This window comes from Schistocerca nitens, chromosome 9 (assembly GCF_023898315.1).
Source record: "Schistocerca nitens isolate TAMUIC-IGC-003100 chromosome 9, iqSchNite1.1, whole genome shotgun sequence".
Taxonomy (NCBI): domain Eukaryota; kingdom Metazoa; phylum Arthropoda; class Insecta; order Orthoptera; family Acrididae; genus Schistocerca; species Schistocerca nitens.
In genome coordinates, this window is record NC_064622.1 from 328,611,122 (window position 1) to 328,629,817 (window position 18,696).

Below are 18,696 nucleotides of genomic sequence, written 5' to 3' on the forward strand. Positions count from 1 at the left end.
AATTATACGTACAGGAGGAAAGAACCAATCATTGAGATACAAGGAGAACAATAGTGGACCCAGGAGTAACCCCTGAGAGTTCTGAGAGAGTATGGTTGCAGGACGACTTTTCATTCGTCTGGGGCTTTCATATACACGTTTGGAGTGGTACTGTGGGCAAGTCAACAATTTATTTAAATTGTCATAGAGAATTTATTAAATGTTAAATTGGAATGACAAGCCCTCTCTCAATAGAACTAACACCCCCAGTCGTTAAACTGCGTGAAAATACTTCTCTTCCCCACAGTCGGCAACCATAAACGTTGGAAAGTTATTCCCCAGACGGGCCGGTATGAAGGGGCAAGGCCAGACTGCACTAAAAGCAGTTTTCAAAGCTCCCAAGGCGAGGTAATTAACGGTGCGAAGTTCTGCAGAGCCATCAGCTGCAGCGATACTTTCTGTGAACGGAGACTGCAGTACGGGGTGCCATCCTGGGGTAAGCTTCCAAGTTATTTAACGAGGCCCTGCCTCATGGTCTATTCATGCGCAGCCATCCATGTGAACGGCTAACTTAACGGCCAAAGTTCTAGGAGACAACATTTTACACCATTTTATACGATCGCCGCTTGCTTTAAGCACCTCTTCGTAACGCAACAGTTCCCCTGTTATACCGTTTGGGCTGAAAGGATAGAAGACCATGCACGTTGGTCAAATTACGCCTCAGTAATATTACAGAAGAAGTTGAAGGAGACACAGAAAATTTTACGCTACAAATATAGTTTAACACATATGCTGTGAAAGGTTGCAGTGATACAATCTTCTAAAATTCGCACGATGTTCTTTAATATGAGATCGTTTTTTTAATTCATCGTCACAATCAATCTGACTTCACTCTGGTGGTAATTCTTTACATCAAATGATAAATCGTTACGTACTTCGAGGCCATATATCTTCAACTCGAAGTTCATTTACGCAACCTAAGTCCCTCCGTTTACCTCTGCCGTTCTTAAAAGTGAATCAGTCCAGATATCGGGCTAAATCCAACATATTTGTTTATTTAGCTATTTACTTATTCATTGCAGTCCACTGTCGATAACATCTATGCAACGTTACAGATCACATTTACGTTTATGTAAATCACTACGACAGTCGTTTTTAGTATGCAATTTCTTATATTTTATATTTATCACATTATTTTTTTTCTTTCTGTTTATTCCCATTACCACCACTCAATCCTTACGATGGAAACCAAAGTGCTACTTTATCAGCAATTTTCTCATACTATCTGTTAGCATTCTTAGTCGGGTATATCTCCCTTGTCGCAGAGTAAGAGCAGTGGGTTTCCGATATGTTCAATCTGTTTTAGCTAACTTTACTGTTATATATGTCGCCTGTTTCCATTAGGCGTCTTATAGCAACGGTGACACAAATACATATACTAAAACAGAAAACAACAGTTATTGGTTCATATGTCTCTGAGCACTATGGTACTTAATTTCTGAGGTCATCAATCCCCCAAGAACTTAGAACTACTTAAACCTAACTAACCTAAGGACATCACTCACATTCATGCCCGAGGCAGGATTCGAACCTGCGACCGTAGCGTTCAGGCGGTTCCAGACTGTAGCGCCTAGAACCTCTCGGCCACCCCGGCCGGCAAACAACAGTTATTAAAAATTTTAGTAGGCACTAATTCTACAACTGCCACCACCTTTATTGTACTACAGCATCGACTCTGGCCTTTAGATCACAGTTAAATAATTTATTTTCATGTATCACTACTCTCATTTATTCCCTGTACACATTTTTAATTGGTATCTTGCTGAATCCCAAAGATCTTTATTGCACTTTCCTGTCACGTTATTTCCGTTTCCAATAGATGACGGCCAATTTTGTTATTTGTAATTTTGTAATTCCAAGGGACATAGTCAAGAGATCTGTAAAAGGGGAGTTTTTTTTTTTTTAAAAAAAAAAAGGTTCCATGCGTAGCAGTAGGTTGCAGCTCACTGCGCTCTCCTCACGCCAGCCACGAGTTTACCAGCCGCAAGCTGTGCCCTTAAACAGTCTCCACTGCCTATATCTGCTGTAAATATGGACGCTTGGTATACTCCAGTTATATTCAAGGACAAAACGAAACCTCCTTTTTCCTGTATGAATGTCATTAATGATTCCACTACTTTTCTTTCGTACATATTCTCTGTGGTCTTGGAATGACAGTGTTCATCCACGTACACATCATCTACATAGCTCTTGACCATATACCTGCATCTATACCTGAACTCTGCAAAGTACAGTGAAGCTTAGACAGAGCGTACGTCCCATTGTACCAGTTATCAAGGTTTCTTCACCACTGAATTATCAATGGTTTATTTTTTAATCGAAGGTTCCTTTATAATTCTTACTTTAAATCTAAATAATTTTTGACTATATTCTTTGAAATTATCGCGTGATTTATTTTATGTTGATTGTTGTTTTCTGGATTCGCACCTGCGTGCACGATTCTTGTTTAATTTCGAGAGGTTTGTCACATTTTTTCTCGACTTCTTTACATTTACTAATAGTAACAAGTCGTTAGCGTACGCTATAATTCCTAATAATCTGCTGTTACAATCTATCCAGCAGTGGTTCAAGCTGACGACCCACACCCGCTGGTGCTGGTGATGGTAGTGGTGGTGGCTATGCATAGGACAATCAACAGCGAGGTCATCAGCGCCCTTCCCAACCTTTGCTCAGTCCAGTCTCGCCACTTTCATGAATGATGATGAAATGATGAGGACAACACAAACACCCAGTCATCTCGAGGCAGGTGAAAATCCCTGACCCCGCCGGGAATCGAACACGGGACCCCGAGCTCGAGAAGCGATAACGCGACCGCGAGACCACGAGCTGCGGACACTAATTGTAGACGGTTGCAGTTTTTTTTTTAATTTATGGATCAAAGGCAAAATATAAAATTAAGCCACCCTGCTAAGTCCTCTCTCACTCACACTCATACTTTCACGCAGAAAATACTATGTGATCAAAAGGTTTTAATATTAGGTGCATTGTGCTCCCACCTACTGCCAGATACTCCATATCAGCGACCTCAGTAGTCATTAGACATTGTGAGAGAGCAGAATGCGGCGCTCCGCGGAACTCGCGGACTTCGAACGTGGTCAGGTGATTGGGTATCACTTGTGTTATACGTCTGTACGCGAGATTTCTACACTCCTAAACATCCCTAAGTCCACAGTTTCCGATGCGATAGTAAAGAGGAAACGTGAAGGGACACGTACAGCACAAAAGCGTACAGGCCGACCTCGACGGTTGACTGATAGAGACCGCCGACAGTTGAGGAGAGTCGTAATGTGTAATAGGCAGACATCTATTTAGATCATCACACAGGAATTCCAAACTGCATCAGGCTCCACTGCAAGTACTATGACAGTTAGGCAGGAGGTGACAGAATTTGTATTTTATGGTTGAGCGGCTGCTCATAAGCCACACATCAAGCCAGTAAACGCCAAACGTCGCCTCGCTTGGTGTAAGGAGCGTAAACATTGGACTATTGAACAGTGAGTAAACTTTGTGTAGAGTAACGAATCACGGTAGACGATGTGGCAGTCAGATGGCAGGGTGTGGGTATGGGAAATGCCCGGTGAACGTCACCTGCGAGCGTGTGTAGTGCCAACAGTAAAATTCGGAGGTGGCGGTGTTATGGTGTGGTCGTGTTTTTCATGGAGGGGGCTTGCACCCCTTGTTGTTTTGCGTGGCACTATCACAGCGCAGGCCGACATTGATGTTTTAAGCACCTTCTTACTTCTCACTATTGAAGAGCAATTCGGGAATGGCGCTTGCATCTTTCAACACGATCGAGCACCTGTTCATAATGCACGGCCTGTGGCAGAGTGGTTACACGACAATAACACCCCTGTAATGGACTGGCCTGCACAGAGTCCTGATCTGAATCCTATAGAACACCTTTGGGATGTTTTTGAACGCCGATTTCGTGCCAGACCTCACCGACCGACATCGATACCTCTCCTCAGTGGAGCACTCCGTGAAGAATGTGTTGCCATTCCCAAAGAAACCTTCCAGTAGCTGATTGAACGTATGCCTGCGAGAGTGGAAGCTGTCATTAAGGCTAAGGTTGGGCCAACACCATACTGAATTTCAGAATTACCGATGGAGGGTGCCACGAACTTGTAAGTCATTTTCAGCCAGGTGTCCGTATACTTTTGATCACATAGTGTCTCTGCCTCAGGCCATTTTGTAAAATCTATTGTTCAAATACAGAAACACCACAGCTAAAATAATGTAACAGGAAACTATGCGCGGCTGGTCAGTGAGAAAATAATGTATGGACGAATCATCCAGGGAACACTTTAAAATCTTCTGCCCGAGATACTACGGAGGAGATCAGATATCATATAGAATCTTAAAATGCAGGCCACCTTCAGTTCATAGTCTCCTAAAACACAGAGCGTATCAGCTGGTAAGCTAGCTGCGGTCATCATATCTCGACATTAAACGCAATCTATTAATGTGTGGGGTAGACATACCCGTACACTGCAAGTATTGCACAATATTGTGCCTTTTCGCCGGAGTAGGTATCCAAGCGTCAAGACGACAGTACCCTACCTGGAGGCGCGTTACTTATTTCTTCCCGCCTCAGCGGCCGGAAAGACGAATGGCATAGCCGTGTCGTTTGTGTCGCCAATTGCAGCTTATTGTTCCTCTGCCCTAACCGCTCTTCCCTCTTCAACAGACGTAGCTTCCTGTGCCTCAACAGTGAGTTAACTGCGTGTATGGGGGCAGCGCATTGGGAAACCGTATTTTTGAACCGGGCATCCTGAGTTGCTTCATCTGCTGCGTCATTACCCTATTCCCACGGACTATAAGAGCCAGGAGAATGACACCTCATACTTCTGTTCAGTTCATTCTGTATGTTTTTACTTCCTCTGAACCCAGAGGTACACAGGTTGTCATAGATCTACGTTAACATCTTATGTACATCTATATGCTGCGAACCACTGTGAAGTGCATGGCAGAGGGTTTGTCTCACTATACGAATTATCAGGGCTTTTTTGCCGTTTCATTCATGTATGAATCCCGGGAAAAATTATTCTTTAAATGCCTCTGTGAGTGTTGTAAGTAATTTAATGTTATCTTCGCAATACTTATGGGAGCGATGTGTAGAGGACTGTAGTATATTCTCAGAGTCATTATTTAAAGCCAGTTTTTGAAACATTGTTAGTAGACTTTCTCGGAATAGTTTCCGTCTATCTTCAAGAGCCTGCCGAGTCAGTTGTTTCTACATCTCAGTGACACTCTCCTGCGGGTCAAACATACTTGTGACCGTTCGTGCTGCCTTTCTCTGTATACGTTCAATGTCTCCTGCTAGGCTTATCTAGTAAGGGCGCCACACACTGGAACAATTCTCTAGGATGGGTAGCACGAGCGATTTGTAAGTAATCCCCTTTGTACTTTTATTGCGTTTCCCCTCGTTTTCTACCAATAAACCGAAGTCTGCTACTTGGTTTATGTGATCGTTCCACTCCAGGTCCCTACTAAATGTCACACCCAAGTTTTTATATAAGTTTACAAATTCAAATTATGACCCACTAATATTGTACTCATAGCATATTATATTTTTTTCGTTTTGTGAGGTACACAATTTACGTTTTTGCACATTTAAACCAAGCTACGAATCATTACCCCTCTTTGAAATCTTATCAAGGGCTGACTGAATATTTGTACAGCTTTGTTCACACTGAACATTTTTGTAGACAATTGCTGCATCATCTGCGCAAGGTAATTTGACTCATTTGCATTGTTATGTTAAGGTGAAAGTTAAGATGTTTTTAGAAGATGTTTGATCTGGCCTCGAATTTATGTTTGGTAGTTCTATTTGAGGTTCTAGTAATTGTACAACAGTGGCCTATAACGACTTTGCCTAAAATCGAAGTATCTGTTTGCACACCTTATACCGTTTGGCATAAATACATATTCTCTATAAGCGTCCCTAAATTGACGAATTAAATCATCCAAATTAGATCGTTGATTTGCAACATGAACAGCAAGGAACCAAACACACTTCCCTGGGGTACACCCGAAGTTACTTCTACATCCATCAACGACTCACCATCCAAGATACCATGTTGCGTCCTCCCTACCAATAAATTTTCAATCCAGTCACATATTTCGCCTGATACTCCATATGACCGTACTGTTGATAACTAGCGTAGGTGTGGTACTGAGTCAAACGCTAATACTGCAGCTATCTGTCTGCCTTGGTAAGTGGCTTCCTGGAGGTGATGTGAGAAAAGTACAAGTTGTGTTTCACATGATCTATATTTTCGAGATTCGTACTGGTTGGCGTGGAGAAGGTCTTCTGAGATACCTCATTATGTATGAGCTCAGAGCACGTTCTAAGATTCTACAATAAGTGGATGACAAAGATATTGGCGGGAGTCTTTGAGACAGGTGTGACCTGTGGTTTCTTCCAACAACTGGACATAGTTTTTTGTTCAAGGAATCACTCTTGGCAGCCCACCCAACACACCCATTCACACCAGCTTCCAATCACTTGACTGTAGTCAGGGAGAATTCCAGTTGTTTACGAATAGCAGCCAACTCGTCCCCTGAGTACAGCAAACACAGTGGGGCTGCCATACGGGTGGTGCTATATTTTACAGTATAGTAAACAATTTATGCCTGGTGCGGTATTTTACAGAATAATAAACAAATAACTTTATACTAAGATAGATGGTTCTCTTTTAATTTGATATACTACAAATATTATCAATAAAGTTTTGGAATTTAAGTAATTTATAGCCAAAAACGAGGTATCTATTACGACTACAGAAAACTTGGTACAAGTTTTACTATTTATCTGATGCGTTTTTCACGATATGGTTACTAAGAAAGTTCCACAGTAGCGTTTTTTAATATACACAATATACACTCATACTAAAAGAGAGAACTAATATGATATGATATGTTACTTAAAAATCTCTCATTTCCTCTTATGGGACTTTCTTGTATTTTTATTTCCGACATTGCCAATGACGGATGTCCTATAGTGATGGGTGAACTGTCATCACTTAAAAAAACTAGATTGTGTTAATTTCTGGGTAAATCAACCTGTACCAAACATTATCTGAAAGTATTCATTTTATTGTTAACCTCCATTCGCTTACAGTGAGATACGTTATACCGCAAGTAATTCAAAATGGATAGTTTTTCCATCATTTCATTATTAATAGCTATTTTAGCAATCAAACGTTGTTTCTTTTGGAAGCCCGTCGCCATTGTTTTCATTACAGATGTCTTCAGGTAATTTCTCGTTTATTCAGCAGCTTATTTGAAGATAATTGCAGTTAGTTCTCTGATTAGCTAAAATATTCTTGTCGTCTGGAAATGATATTGTCACACTGCCACTTTATAATTATTTGCCATAATATTTACCACTACCACGTGACTGCCTGTATATGCGCATTGAATAGTACCGGTGATACAGGGCATCTCTGTCTTAGTCCCTGATTTACAACCATTTTGATCATGTTGTTTGTCTTCAGAGTTTCAACTTTTACTACCGTATTGCTACATAAGCTTTAAATTATTTCAAGTAAACATTTCGGATAACTTTTAACTTCATTATTTCCTACAATTTATACCTGATCACAGATAAGATGTATTTTCATAATCTATGGTTCAAATGGTTCAAATGGTTCTGAGCACCATGGGACTCAACTGCTGAGGTCATAAGTCCCCTAGAACTTAGAACTACTTAAACCTAACTAACCTAAGGACAACACAAACATCCATGCCCGAGGCAGGATTCGAACCTGCGACCGTGGCGGCCGCGCGGTTCCAGACTGTAGCGCCAGAACCGCTCGGCCACCAGCGGCCGGCCCATAATCTATGAATAACATTAATGTTGACTAGTTGTATTCCTTTTGGAAGGGGTGGTCGGAAATTATAAAGAGAGAATAAAGCAGTTTATATATGAATATGCGCAAATTTTATTGTCAAAATCATTTTTAATTAAAAGTTTCGATTGACAAGACTATCCTCTATCCTTAACTATCTCTCTGAGTTCGGCTTGGTATTAATTCGCATTGAACTTGTCGCTCTCTTAAATTGCGCAACGTGATCTGACTAAATAATGACAAAAAGGATATCGTCGAGGTATAGCAAGGAAAGTAACCAACTCCCAAATGAATCTGACAGCTTCTAAATACAGCACCATGGCATCGAACTCAACACATTTATTGAATTAATGCCCTATATTCTGCCGAGCTGCAGTATCCCTATACCTGAAACGACAGTGAAAGCGACTGCTGCTGTCTGTCTGATGGCGGCTCTCGCGCCGTCGGTAGACGTTTGCTGCAGCTCCGAAACCTGCCCACTCACTGCGACTAATACTGTCCCTAACACTCGTCTCTGCGAACTGCTCTGCTGCAGTCCGTGTGTGAGAGAGATCAGCAGCTGTCCCACTGGCCAGACAAAGACAACATCTTACTACAAGTACGCGAGAATAAAGAGCACGTGTAATGTCCAACTCATCTCAGAGCTTCTTAATTTCCCATTTCCCCACTCTGCTTACAGGGTGACGGAAATACAGCTCACAGAGATGCGCTGGTACATCTACTCGATAATCAAGTCGGAGTCTTCCTGTGGTTTCTCAGTAAAAACATTGTGCCGTGTTCTGACTGCCCACTACTTTAGCATTCAATACAGACGATTAATAATAACTTGTACTCGATCTCTTACCGCAATTAAAATACAACTGCTGTTCTAATTACTTCATTAAAACCCTACTCCGTACACTTTCTTATTTTAATCAACTGTTCTAACGGTAATATACAATCGTAGCAAGAACAGCCTCTATTATAACCACATAATTCTTCTGACAGAAGAGCTTCACTAATTACACTTCTCAATTTTTTAAGAATACGTAACATGTGATTCTTCAGTTTCTCCAGGCATATTTCATGACGAAAGAAATCTCGTGTGAACAGCCTGGTATGAATGTACAAAGGACACAATATTTCGGCAACATGATGTACAGCACACCTGATTATGGCAACAAGGTCGATTGCTGAAATATCGTGCCCTTTGTACAATTACACCAGGCTGTTCACTCGAGATTTATTTCGTCAATATGTAACATGTTGCGCTCAGTTGCTGCATTCACCATTACTTTTGGTAATCGTGTTTATTGCCTTTTTTATAAATCTGGAGTGTGCTACACCCGCTACCTATTCGTTTGGTGCTCTAAATGTTCTCCAAAACATATTCAATATACCCAGCTCCAAGTTGTGGATACTTAATTAATTTAACATCCATGTGAGCCCGTCCCGGAAATTTTCTATTTTTACTATATCTGAACGTTTTCTTTGAATCTTCGTCTGTTATTCGGCCCACAACTACTTCTTCCTCAACATATTGGTTAACACACACATCTCCAAGATGGGTTCACAGTTATTTTGTAATGCTTCACTACTTCTTTTCTCTTACAGTATTAAGACAATTTCCCACTCAGTGTAGTTAAATTCTTCATTAACGTGTATATAGTCGTGCGTATATCTGTGTCTTCGAACCTCTTTCTTTTCTTTTCATTCATTAATGTTTACTACACACATCAAAAAAGGTTTTTCATCACCCCAGTTCCCAGAACTCCTGAAGATAGACGATGACTGTGGATATTGTGTCACAGACACAGTCCCTTTGACTCAGAGATGTCACTAAACGCGGCCAAAGATGTAAACAATCATGCATGAGCAGCGCCTATTAGACAGAGGGGGATCGACAACCGATCAGTTCCAGTCATTCCACCAGGAAGGATGTACACAGCTCGTGTTGTCTGTAGTTCAACCATGCCTAGACAGTCAACACTGCGGTTTGATTGTGTCTGCATTGTTACTTTCTGCCAGGGAAATGTCCAGGCGCCTCGGAGTGAACCAAAGCGATATTGTTCGGACATGGAGGAGATACAGAGAGACAGGAACTGTCGATGACATGCCTCGTTCAGTCCGCCCAAGGGCTACGACTGCAGTGGATGACAGCTACCTACAGATTATGGCTAGGAGGAACCCTGACAGCAACGCCACCATGTTGAATAATGCTTTTCGTGCAGCCAAAGACGTCGTGTTACCACTCAAACTGTGCACAATAGGCTGCATGATGCGCAACTTCACTACCAACGTCCATGGCGAGGTCCATCTTTGCAACCAGGATACCATGCAGCGCGGTACAGATGGGGCCAACAACATCCCGAATGGACCGCTCAGGATTGGCATCACGTTCTCTTCACTGATGAGTGTCATATATGGTCGGAGACGTGCTTGGAGGCAACCTCGTCAGGCTAAACGCCCTAGACACACTGTCCAGTGAGTGTAACAGTGTGGAGGTTCCCTGCTGTTTCGAGGTGGCATTATGTGGGGCCGACATATGTCGCTGGTGGTCATGGAAGGCACCATAACGGCTGTACGATACGTGAATGCCATCCTCCAACTGATAGTGCAACCATATCGGCAGCATATTGGCGAGGCATTCGTCTTCATGGACGACAGTTTTGCCCCCATCGTGCACATCTTGTGAATGACTTCCTTCAGGATAACGACATCGCTCGACTAGAGTGGCCAGCATGTTCTCCAGACATGAACCCTATCGAACAAGTCTGGGATAGATTGAAAAGGGCTGTTTATGGACGACGTGACCCACCAACCACTCTGCACTGAATCGCCGTTGAGGAGTAGGACAATCTGGACCAACATGCCTTGATGAACTTGTGTATAGTTTGCCACGATAAATATAGGCATGCATCAATCCAAGAGGACGTGCTACTGGGTATTAGAGGTACCGATGTGTACAGCAATCTAGCCCACCACCTCTGAAGGTCTCGTTGTATGGTGGTAGAACATGAAATGTGTGGTTTTCATGAGCAATAAAAAGGGCAGAAATGATGTTTATGTTGATCTCCATTCCAATTTTGCGTACAGGTTCCGGAACTCTCCGAACCGAGATGATGCAAAACTTTTTTTGATGTGTGTATTTGATTAAATTCTGTCAACTTTTCCTTTCTGTTATTTGAAAGAAAATCATGCGTAAGGGTAGGTGGAGCAGAAAATGAAAAAAAAAATAGATTTTTGTTTGATTAAAATCATTTTTTTCAGACGTGCATTGTCAACTTCCCTTCCACCAGTTACAATCCGAATCACTTACTGTACACATTTCAGAAACCATTTAGTACAGAAGGTTGCGGTTTTCGTTTATAGTTCAGCCTGTTCTGTGCAGTGTGCTGTAGTCGACGTCCTTTGCTGATTGATGCGACGTCTTCCATAAAAAAAAAAACATAGTTTTGCTGTTTGTGGTTAGCGGAGGAAGTAGATGTGACTATTTTTTCATAGGAGTAATGGCTAAGCCTAGAGAAATCTGCGATAAAGACAACAAATTATACCAAGAGCGTAGTTGATATTAACGCTGCGTATTTGAGTACCACATACCACGCTGTGAGTGGTATCTGTGACAGGCGCAGTGCAAGCGTCTCGCCGAGGTTCAGAAAAGAAAATAGGTCTTGATTTTTACGTTTATAAGTTCTGTGTAGAAAATGGTACGGATTTCAAAATAATAGTGGAATTTGTCATTCTGGTTCGTCTTCTCAGTGAAAAAGGGAGCTGTTTCTTTAGTGGTGGTTCAGTAACACTAAAGATACATCATGAACGAAAAGAAAGAAGCAAAGTAATGTTAAACGTCCCATCGACAGCGCGGTCAGTACAGAAGGAAAACGAAAGCTCGGATTGTGAAAAGATGGAATGAAATCGGCTGTGCCCTGAATTGGGATGTTGTTGATCCACGTACAGAACTCAGTAGCGTAAGTGTTAGAATACAAATGGAAGGTTCGTCTGTGTTACGGAGGCGTAAGGATACGACAGAAGAAGGTGGAGCGCGCACGGTAAGAGTGCACGCCATTCGAGTACATTCCAGGAGCCATACGGGAACCGCCAAGGCATGAGCACGTCTTGGCAGAAAGGGGCAGTGTGGTTGCTAAAAGTTGTGCAAAAGACCTAGATAATGAATGGTTTGATCTCTGGGAAAAGGCGACTTAATCTCACTGCCATACTGTGAAGAGTGAAAATTTAAGTACCGGAAGTCAGTGCTCTGTGTTGCCGACAACAACAAACCATCTCTAACTCAATCGCCTCCAAGGAAGGTACTGATCTGATACTGTAATGTACGGGAGAGTCTTTAAATATCTTTCTTCGATTCAGTATACTGTATTGAATGTTTTGTGGACAGTGAATCACTACCTGGGATACGTTCCGTTTCTAAATCCTTCTTTGAACTTAAAACGCATATACTTGAGTGTTAGCTACGACCACTGTTCATTTTTTTATAAATTCAGTATTTCACTTGAATGTTTAAAGCAGATATTAAATATTCAACCCGTAGATTCAGACAATATCTATTATTATAAGGTGGAAATTCAAAGAGTTTCTTCTCATTGCTGAAACAAAGACAAATACTTAATCTTTGTATCAAGATGTTTTCACAACATTGGAAATTTTCTGTGAGTGTGTATTATAAATTGAGATAAGACATTAATTCTAAGTTTTCATTTACATAGTAATTATATTGTCCAAAATAGTACATGCCCTTTTTTGGAATGGCGAATGTAATTTTTTGTGCCATAATTTGTTGTTCCCTCCAACTAAAAATTACAAACCTGCACTCACCTCTAATTTTGGCTATTTTGTGTTACGAATTTCATTTAAAAAGTGTTTCTATGACTGATTTCGAGTGCTATCTCTGAGAAATCGTTATAAGACAGTCACAACATTCAAGAAAGAGTTTAATTTTGCTGCAGAATACGTGTAAACAAGTTTCAGACATAATGGTTACAAACATTTGAAAATGTGGTATGGACCAGATATGACTCTGATCTTCCCATAAAGACACTGAATTCTTGGGCTGTAGTTATTGTTTTAGTACAGCAATTGTACCTTATTTCAGTATACGGTTCCGTCACGAACAGATACAAAACGTTTGCTAGGCTTACGTCGGATTGTTACCAGGGTGGCATGTTAACAGGGTTTGGCATCTGGTGTTGCAGGTACCAAGTGGTGCGGCCCTGGTAGTGTGGCGCGCTCCTACCACGACCTGGGACCAAGAGAGGCGGAGGATCGCTGCTGCCGCGAGCACGACCACTGTCCCGCCACGCTGGCGCCCGGAGAGTGCCGCTCCGGGCTTTGCAACCACTCGCCATTTACCAGGTAGACGCCCGCAGGCGGACATCTCACCGCACTTCTCCATTTGTTCTACGCTGCAACCACTTGACCCCACCAGATCAGTGACTGCAACTCTTCTCATCACCACGCTTCTCCCGTTGTTACAAACTCCAACCACTCGCCCTTCACCAGGTAGCCCTACATCTGGAGTTTGATGTCCTACTTATCTACAAAGAAACCACTCTCCTTTCACTGGGTAGGCCCACTCTCTCCCGGTCAGCCAGGATACTACAGCTGACTCCCTAATCTACACTGTAACCACTAGCCCTTTTGCTGGTATACCAACTACTGGCTCCTGCTGTCAGCCGGGACACTACCTGTCTTCCAAATCTACACGGGATCCACACACAGTTCACCAGGTAGGCGCCAGCTGATCCCAATGTCACTACACTTTTCATTTTGTTCCACAAAATTGCTTCATCCTTACGATCAGGTAGCCCACTTCTGGTTCCGACTGCCAGCCGACATACCAACCATTCGCTCATCAGATTGGCCTACCACATTTCAATACATCCCATTTTCTTCTATACTGCAATAGTTTGTCTTTCGCCATTTATGCCTATTCCTGGTTCCTGCTGTGAGCCTGAACACTACTCCTGTCCTTATAATCTACACTGCAAACGTTCATCTTTCACTATGTCACCATACATATTCTTTTCCTGCACTCTGTAACCATTCTCTCTTTAACTAGTAGATCTACACCTGTCGACAGCTTTCAGTGAGGACGCTAGTCCCGTTGCCAACTACACTATAACCGTTTGAATATCATAGGGTAGATGACTGCTGCCTACCAGGTCATCACATTTATCTTATTCTACACTGCATCCAATGACTATTCACCACAGTCCTTCTACTACCACCTGCAGTCTGCCAGGACGGTACACCAGTCCTCCTCATCTCTACTGTATCTATTCACGTTTCACCAGGAAGGCACCTGCTGCCCCCATGTCCCCTTTTGTTATACACTGCAACTGTCCGTCCTTGATCAGGTAGGCATATTCATCGCAGCACATAAACCAACTCCAGGCTTCTGCTGTTACCCAGGACTCTACATGTCTACTTAACCTACACTCCAGTCATTCATCCTTCACCTGCGAAGTATCAGCTGCTCACACATTTCCAATCCTCTTTTCATCTGGTAGACTCACCTGTAGCACTTGATGGAACCTGGGACACCATACCTGTACTGCTAATCTGTCTTGCAACTATTCTTCCTTCAGAAGCTAGATGGCCACGGCCGGCCACATCATAACACTTTTGTTCTACGCTGCCCTTCACCGGGTAGGCTGACTCATAACGCTTGCAGTATGGTGGTGCTTCTATTCTACACTGCAACAACTCGCATTTCACACGGTACGTGCCCGCTGCCCACGATGTCAACAAATTTCACCTTTCCTTCTACACCGCGAACAGTCTCTCTGCACCTGAGAGTTCTACTCATGGTACTTGTGGTGATCCAAAACACTACAACTTTCCTCCTTATATACGCTCCAACCATTCACCCTTCAAAAGGTATGCACACGCGATACATATTGTCCCCATATTTCTCATTTTTTCTACAAAATTGCAATCATTCTCTCCTAAAAAAGTAAAGACTGTTCTTCCATATGCCTTTACATTGCGCCTATGCTCCTATTTTTTACATACACCTACATGCTATTTTACATTATTTCACGTTTCACATGTTTGCGCTATTGTTACTGAGGTATCACTATTTATTTTCTTTTTCGTTATACTCATTTACAACTGACTTGTAAGTTTCTAATACATTTTTATTCCGTTTTTTATGTCTAGAGCCAATTTTTATGCCACATTACGTAGTATTTTTGAAAGCTATATCTCTGCTTCGCTTGTTCTTCATAACCTTACATTTGTGTACAGTCACCATCAGCTCGTATTGTGTAAGGATATCCGTTTGGTTCTTTACATATTCATCAGTTCACATGGGGCAGTTTTTGTATGGGTTGCGATTTTGGTATTTGATATTTTGTAACTATTAGCTTATACCACCTCATATATTGGTGGACTTGATGCATTCCTGGTTGTTTCATGTTTTGTTTTTATGTATACAGATTCTGTGATGATAGTTTGACGCTAAACTGCAAGGCACTTAAACCGGTCAGTAATTGAATTTTCGATAACTAAAACATGACCTGTAATACGGCTTACTTGTCGATTGCATTAACTTATAATCTTCTATTTTGTACAGAACGAATAGACTGGATACCTCAGTACGTGACATAAATTTCCAGCCGATAAATGTAAACTTTCCCGAGAGAAAGGAGAGCAATGTGATTTTCTGGCATTACGTCAGTACGAAAACAAATGACAAATACGGGAGGATTTCTTTTTACTATAAATTAATACTTCTCGCGTTTGCTCATGCAATGTGGCTGCTACACCTTGTCTCGTGCAAAATCTTAAGGTTCTAGGTCAACTGCAAGGCACTTAAACTTGTCAATAATAGAATTTTCGATAACTAAAACATGACCTGTAATACGGCTTACTTGTCGATTGCATTAACTTAGAAGCTTCTATTACTGATAGTAATAGTAAAAGACGCTTAAAGAGTTGTGTGCTATGCATTTCATAAAACACCCCCTCTTGACCATTAGACCCTCTCTTGGTGTCAGCCAGGACGCTATACCCGTCTTCCTAAACTGCACTTCAATTACTTCCCCTTCACCTGGTGGGCACTTGCTGCCCACCACATCATTACTCATCTCCTTTGGTTCAATATTGCAACCATTTGCGCTTGATCAGGCGGGCCTAGTCATGGTGCCTGCTCTCAGGCGGTACACAACACCTGCCCTTGTAATCCACATAGCACCCACGCGACTTTCGCTGGGCAGGTGCCTGTTGCCCACCACGTCACCATACTTTCCCTTTTGTTCTACACTGCAACCACTCATCCTTCACCAGAGAGGCTTACTTCCACCTTCTTTATGGACAACCTGAACAATAGTGGAGAGGCATTAATTTAAATTACAATAATACACATTTTGCTTTCGTATAAATGGTCATTACTACTTACTGCCACATATGGGCGATAAAATTCCTAGTACTTCGACAGTAATATCACCTACAATTCGTTACGCTCTCCGACCACTGATTTGCCAATCATTTCAACCAATATTCGAACGTCCTTCTGTCGTAAGGTCTGATGTGGAAAATGAAGTGCTACGTTTTGCATTGGCAGTGGCATCTGATCTCCGTGTCTCGACTAATAATCGTAAAACGGGAACTGAGATTTTTTCTACTTGTTCTGGAACGTTTTCCTTAAGAACAGTAGGCTAGCCACTGAGGAAGTGTTCACACTAAATTATCTGCTCCTTACTTTTGAAAAATTTTTTGAAAGTATCTACAGTTGGAAAGAAATTTCCTCTGTTCTTGATTCCTTTTGCCTATCTCATTTTTTACTCTGTTCTAAATAGTTCCTATGTTGTTGCAGGAGGAATTTTTTTTCTTTAAAATACATTCATTTTTAGTCTCTGAAGATTTTGCAGAGTTTTTTACAATATTTTAAATGTGATATAACCCCGTAACTGTCAATGTGCCCTGATGCTAAAAATGTGCCCTGATGCTTTCTTTGCTTTCTTCGATTTCATTTTTATGAGTTGAAATGAGTCCAATGATTTCAAAAGAGATGCAGAACACACACACACACACACACACACACACACACACACACACTGATCAAGTGGAACATTAAGACAACCTACCCAATAGACGATTTGTTCACCTTTGGCATGGATAACAGCGGCGACACATCGTGGAATGAAAGCAATGAGATCTTGGTAGGTCGCTGGAGGGAGTTGGCGCAACATATGCACACACAACTCATCTAATTCTCTCGAATTCCGGAGAGGGAGGCAATGAGCTGTGACGCCACATTGAATCACATCTCAGATGTGTTCGATTGGGCTCAGGCATGGCGAGTTGGGGGGCCAGCACATCAATTAGAACTCGCCACAGTGTTCGTCGAATCCATCACCCTCCTGGCCTTCTGACATGGCGCATTTTGATGAAAAATGCCACTGCCATCGGGAACATCATCGACATGATCGGCTGTACGTGGTCTGCAGCAAGTGTGCGATACTCCTTGGCCGTCATGGTGCCTTGCACACTGGACACATGGATGCCCACATGAAGGTTCCCCAGAGTGTAATGGAGCCGCCGCCATTTGTCTCCGTCCCGTACAGGTGTCAAGGAGCTGTTCCCCTGGAAGACGACGGATTCGCTCCCTCCCATCGGCATGATAAAGAAGGTATCGCGATCCATCAGACCGTGCAACGCCCTGCCACTGCGCCAACGTCCAGTGCCGACGGTGATGTGCTCATTTCAGTCGTAGTTGCCAATGTCATGTTGTTAATGTTGGCACATGCATGGGTCACCAGCTGCGGAGGCACACTGTTAGGAGTCAAATGTTTTTTATTCCAGTCTTTGATCAAAATATGAATTCTTTAGACGATGACCGGTTTCAGTCCGTAATGACCATCCTCAGATCTTTTTTAACACCATGTCCTAAAGTTATAAGGCCATAATGGCATCGTCAAAACATATAAATATAATCAGCATAGCATCGTCATATAGATCTAAAATAAGGTGTAGAATAGGCAGCATCGTCCACACAGTCATTATTGCAATCTGATCTGCGGATGGTCATTACGGACTGATACCGGTCGTCGTCTAAAGAATTCATATTGTGATCAAAGACTGAAATAAAAAACATTTGACAGTATTGGATGACTGTTTGTATACACGACCATGTCGCAGTTTGTGAACTGTTAGAAGTGTTCAACGCACTGTGTGATCAGCCATACTTACACTCTGCCCAGCGTTTAAGTCTGATGTTAGTTCCGTCACAGATCGTCGTCTGTCCTGTTTTGCCAGAGTACCCAGCCTACAATGCCCCACATCTGTAATATGGGCTGGCTGCCCAACCCCTCGACGTTTGGACGTGGTTTCGCCTTGGTTTCGGCACGTGCTGAAGACACTCACCACAGCACTCTTCGAACACCCGACAAGTCGCGCAGTTTCCGAAATGCACGTACCAAGCCTCTGGGCTATCACTATCTGCCCTCGGTCAAAACAGATATATCGCGCGCCCTTCCCCATTCCACACACAGCCAGACGGCTCTCTGACACTAGCAGTCATTCCTCGCCAGATGACACTGCTATCGCCAGGGCGGGCTTGTATCGATAGTAGGCCGGTGGTCATAATGTTTTGGCCGATCAGTGTACATACAAACATTGCTACAACATATACGTACATCACAACACAGACATTACATTTAAAGTTAGCAATAAATAAATAAAAAGAAACAATATCTCATTTTCTTTCTCAGGGAATTAAATTAATATAGAGCTCTCGGATTTCGAGCCGAGTGTGTGCGTCGAAATGCTGCCATTTCAACGAACTCAGTTGGCTGGGAACCCGAGT

General features: G+C 42.4%; 1 protein-coding gene across 1 annotated transcript in view; it reads left to right on the top strand.

The window, feature by feature from the left end:
- The window catches only part of LOC126204220 (phospholipase A2-like), a 144,784-nt gene that overhangs the window by 93,739 nt on the left and 32,349 nt on the right, over positions 1 to 18,696 (top strand). Inside the window, exon 3 of the mRNA XM_049938617.1 lies at positions 13,079 to 13,238. Within this exon, the coding sequence (XP_049794574.1) occupies positions 13,079 to 13,238 (160 nt within the window). The remainder of the gene's footprint in view (positions 1 to 13,078; positions 13,239 to 18,696) is intronic.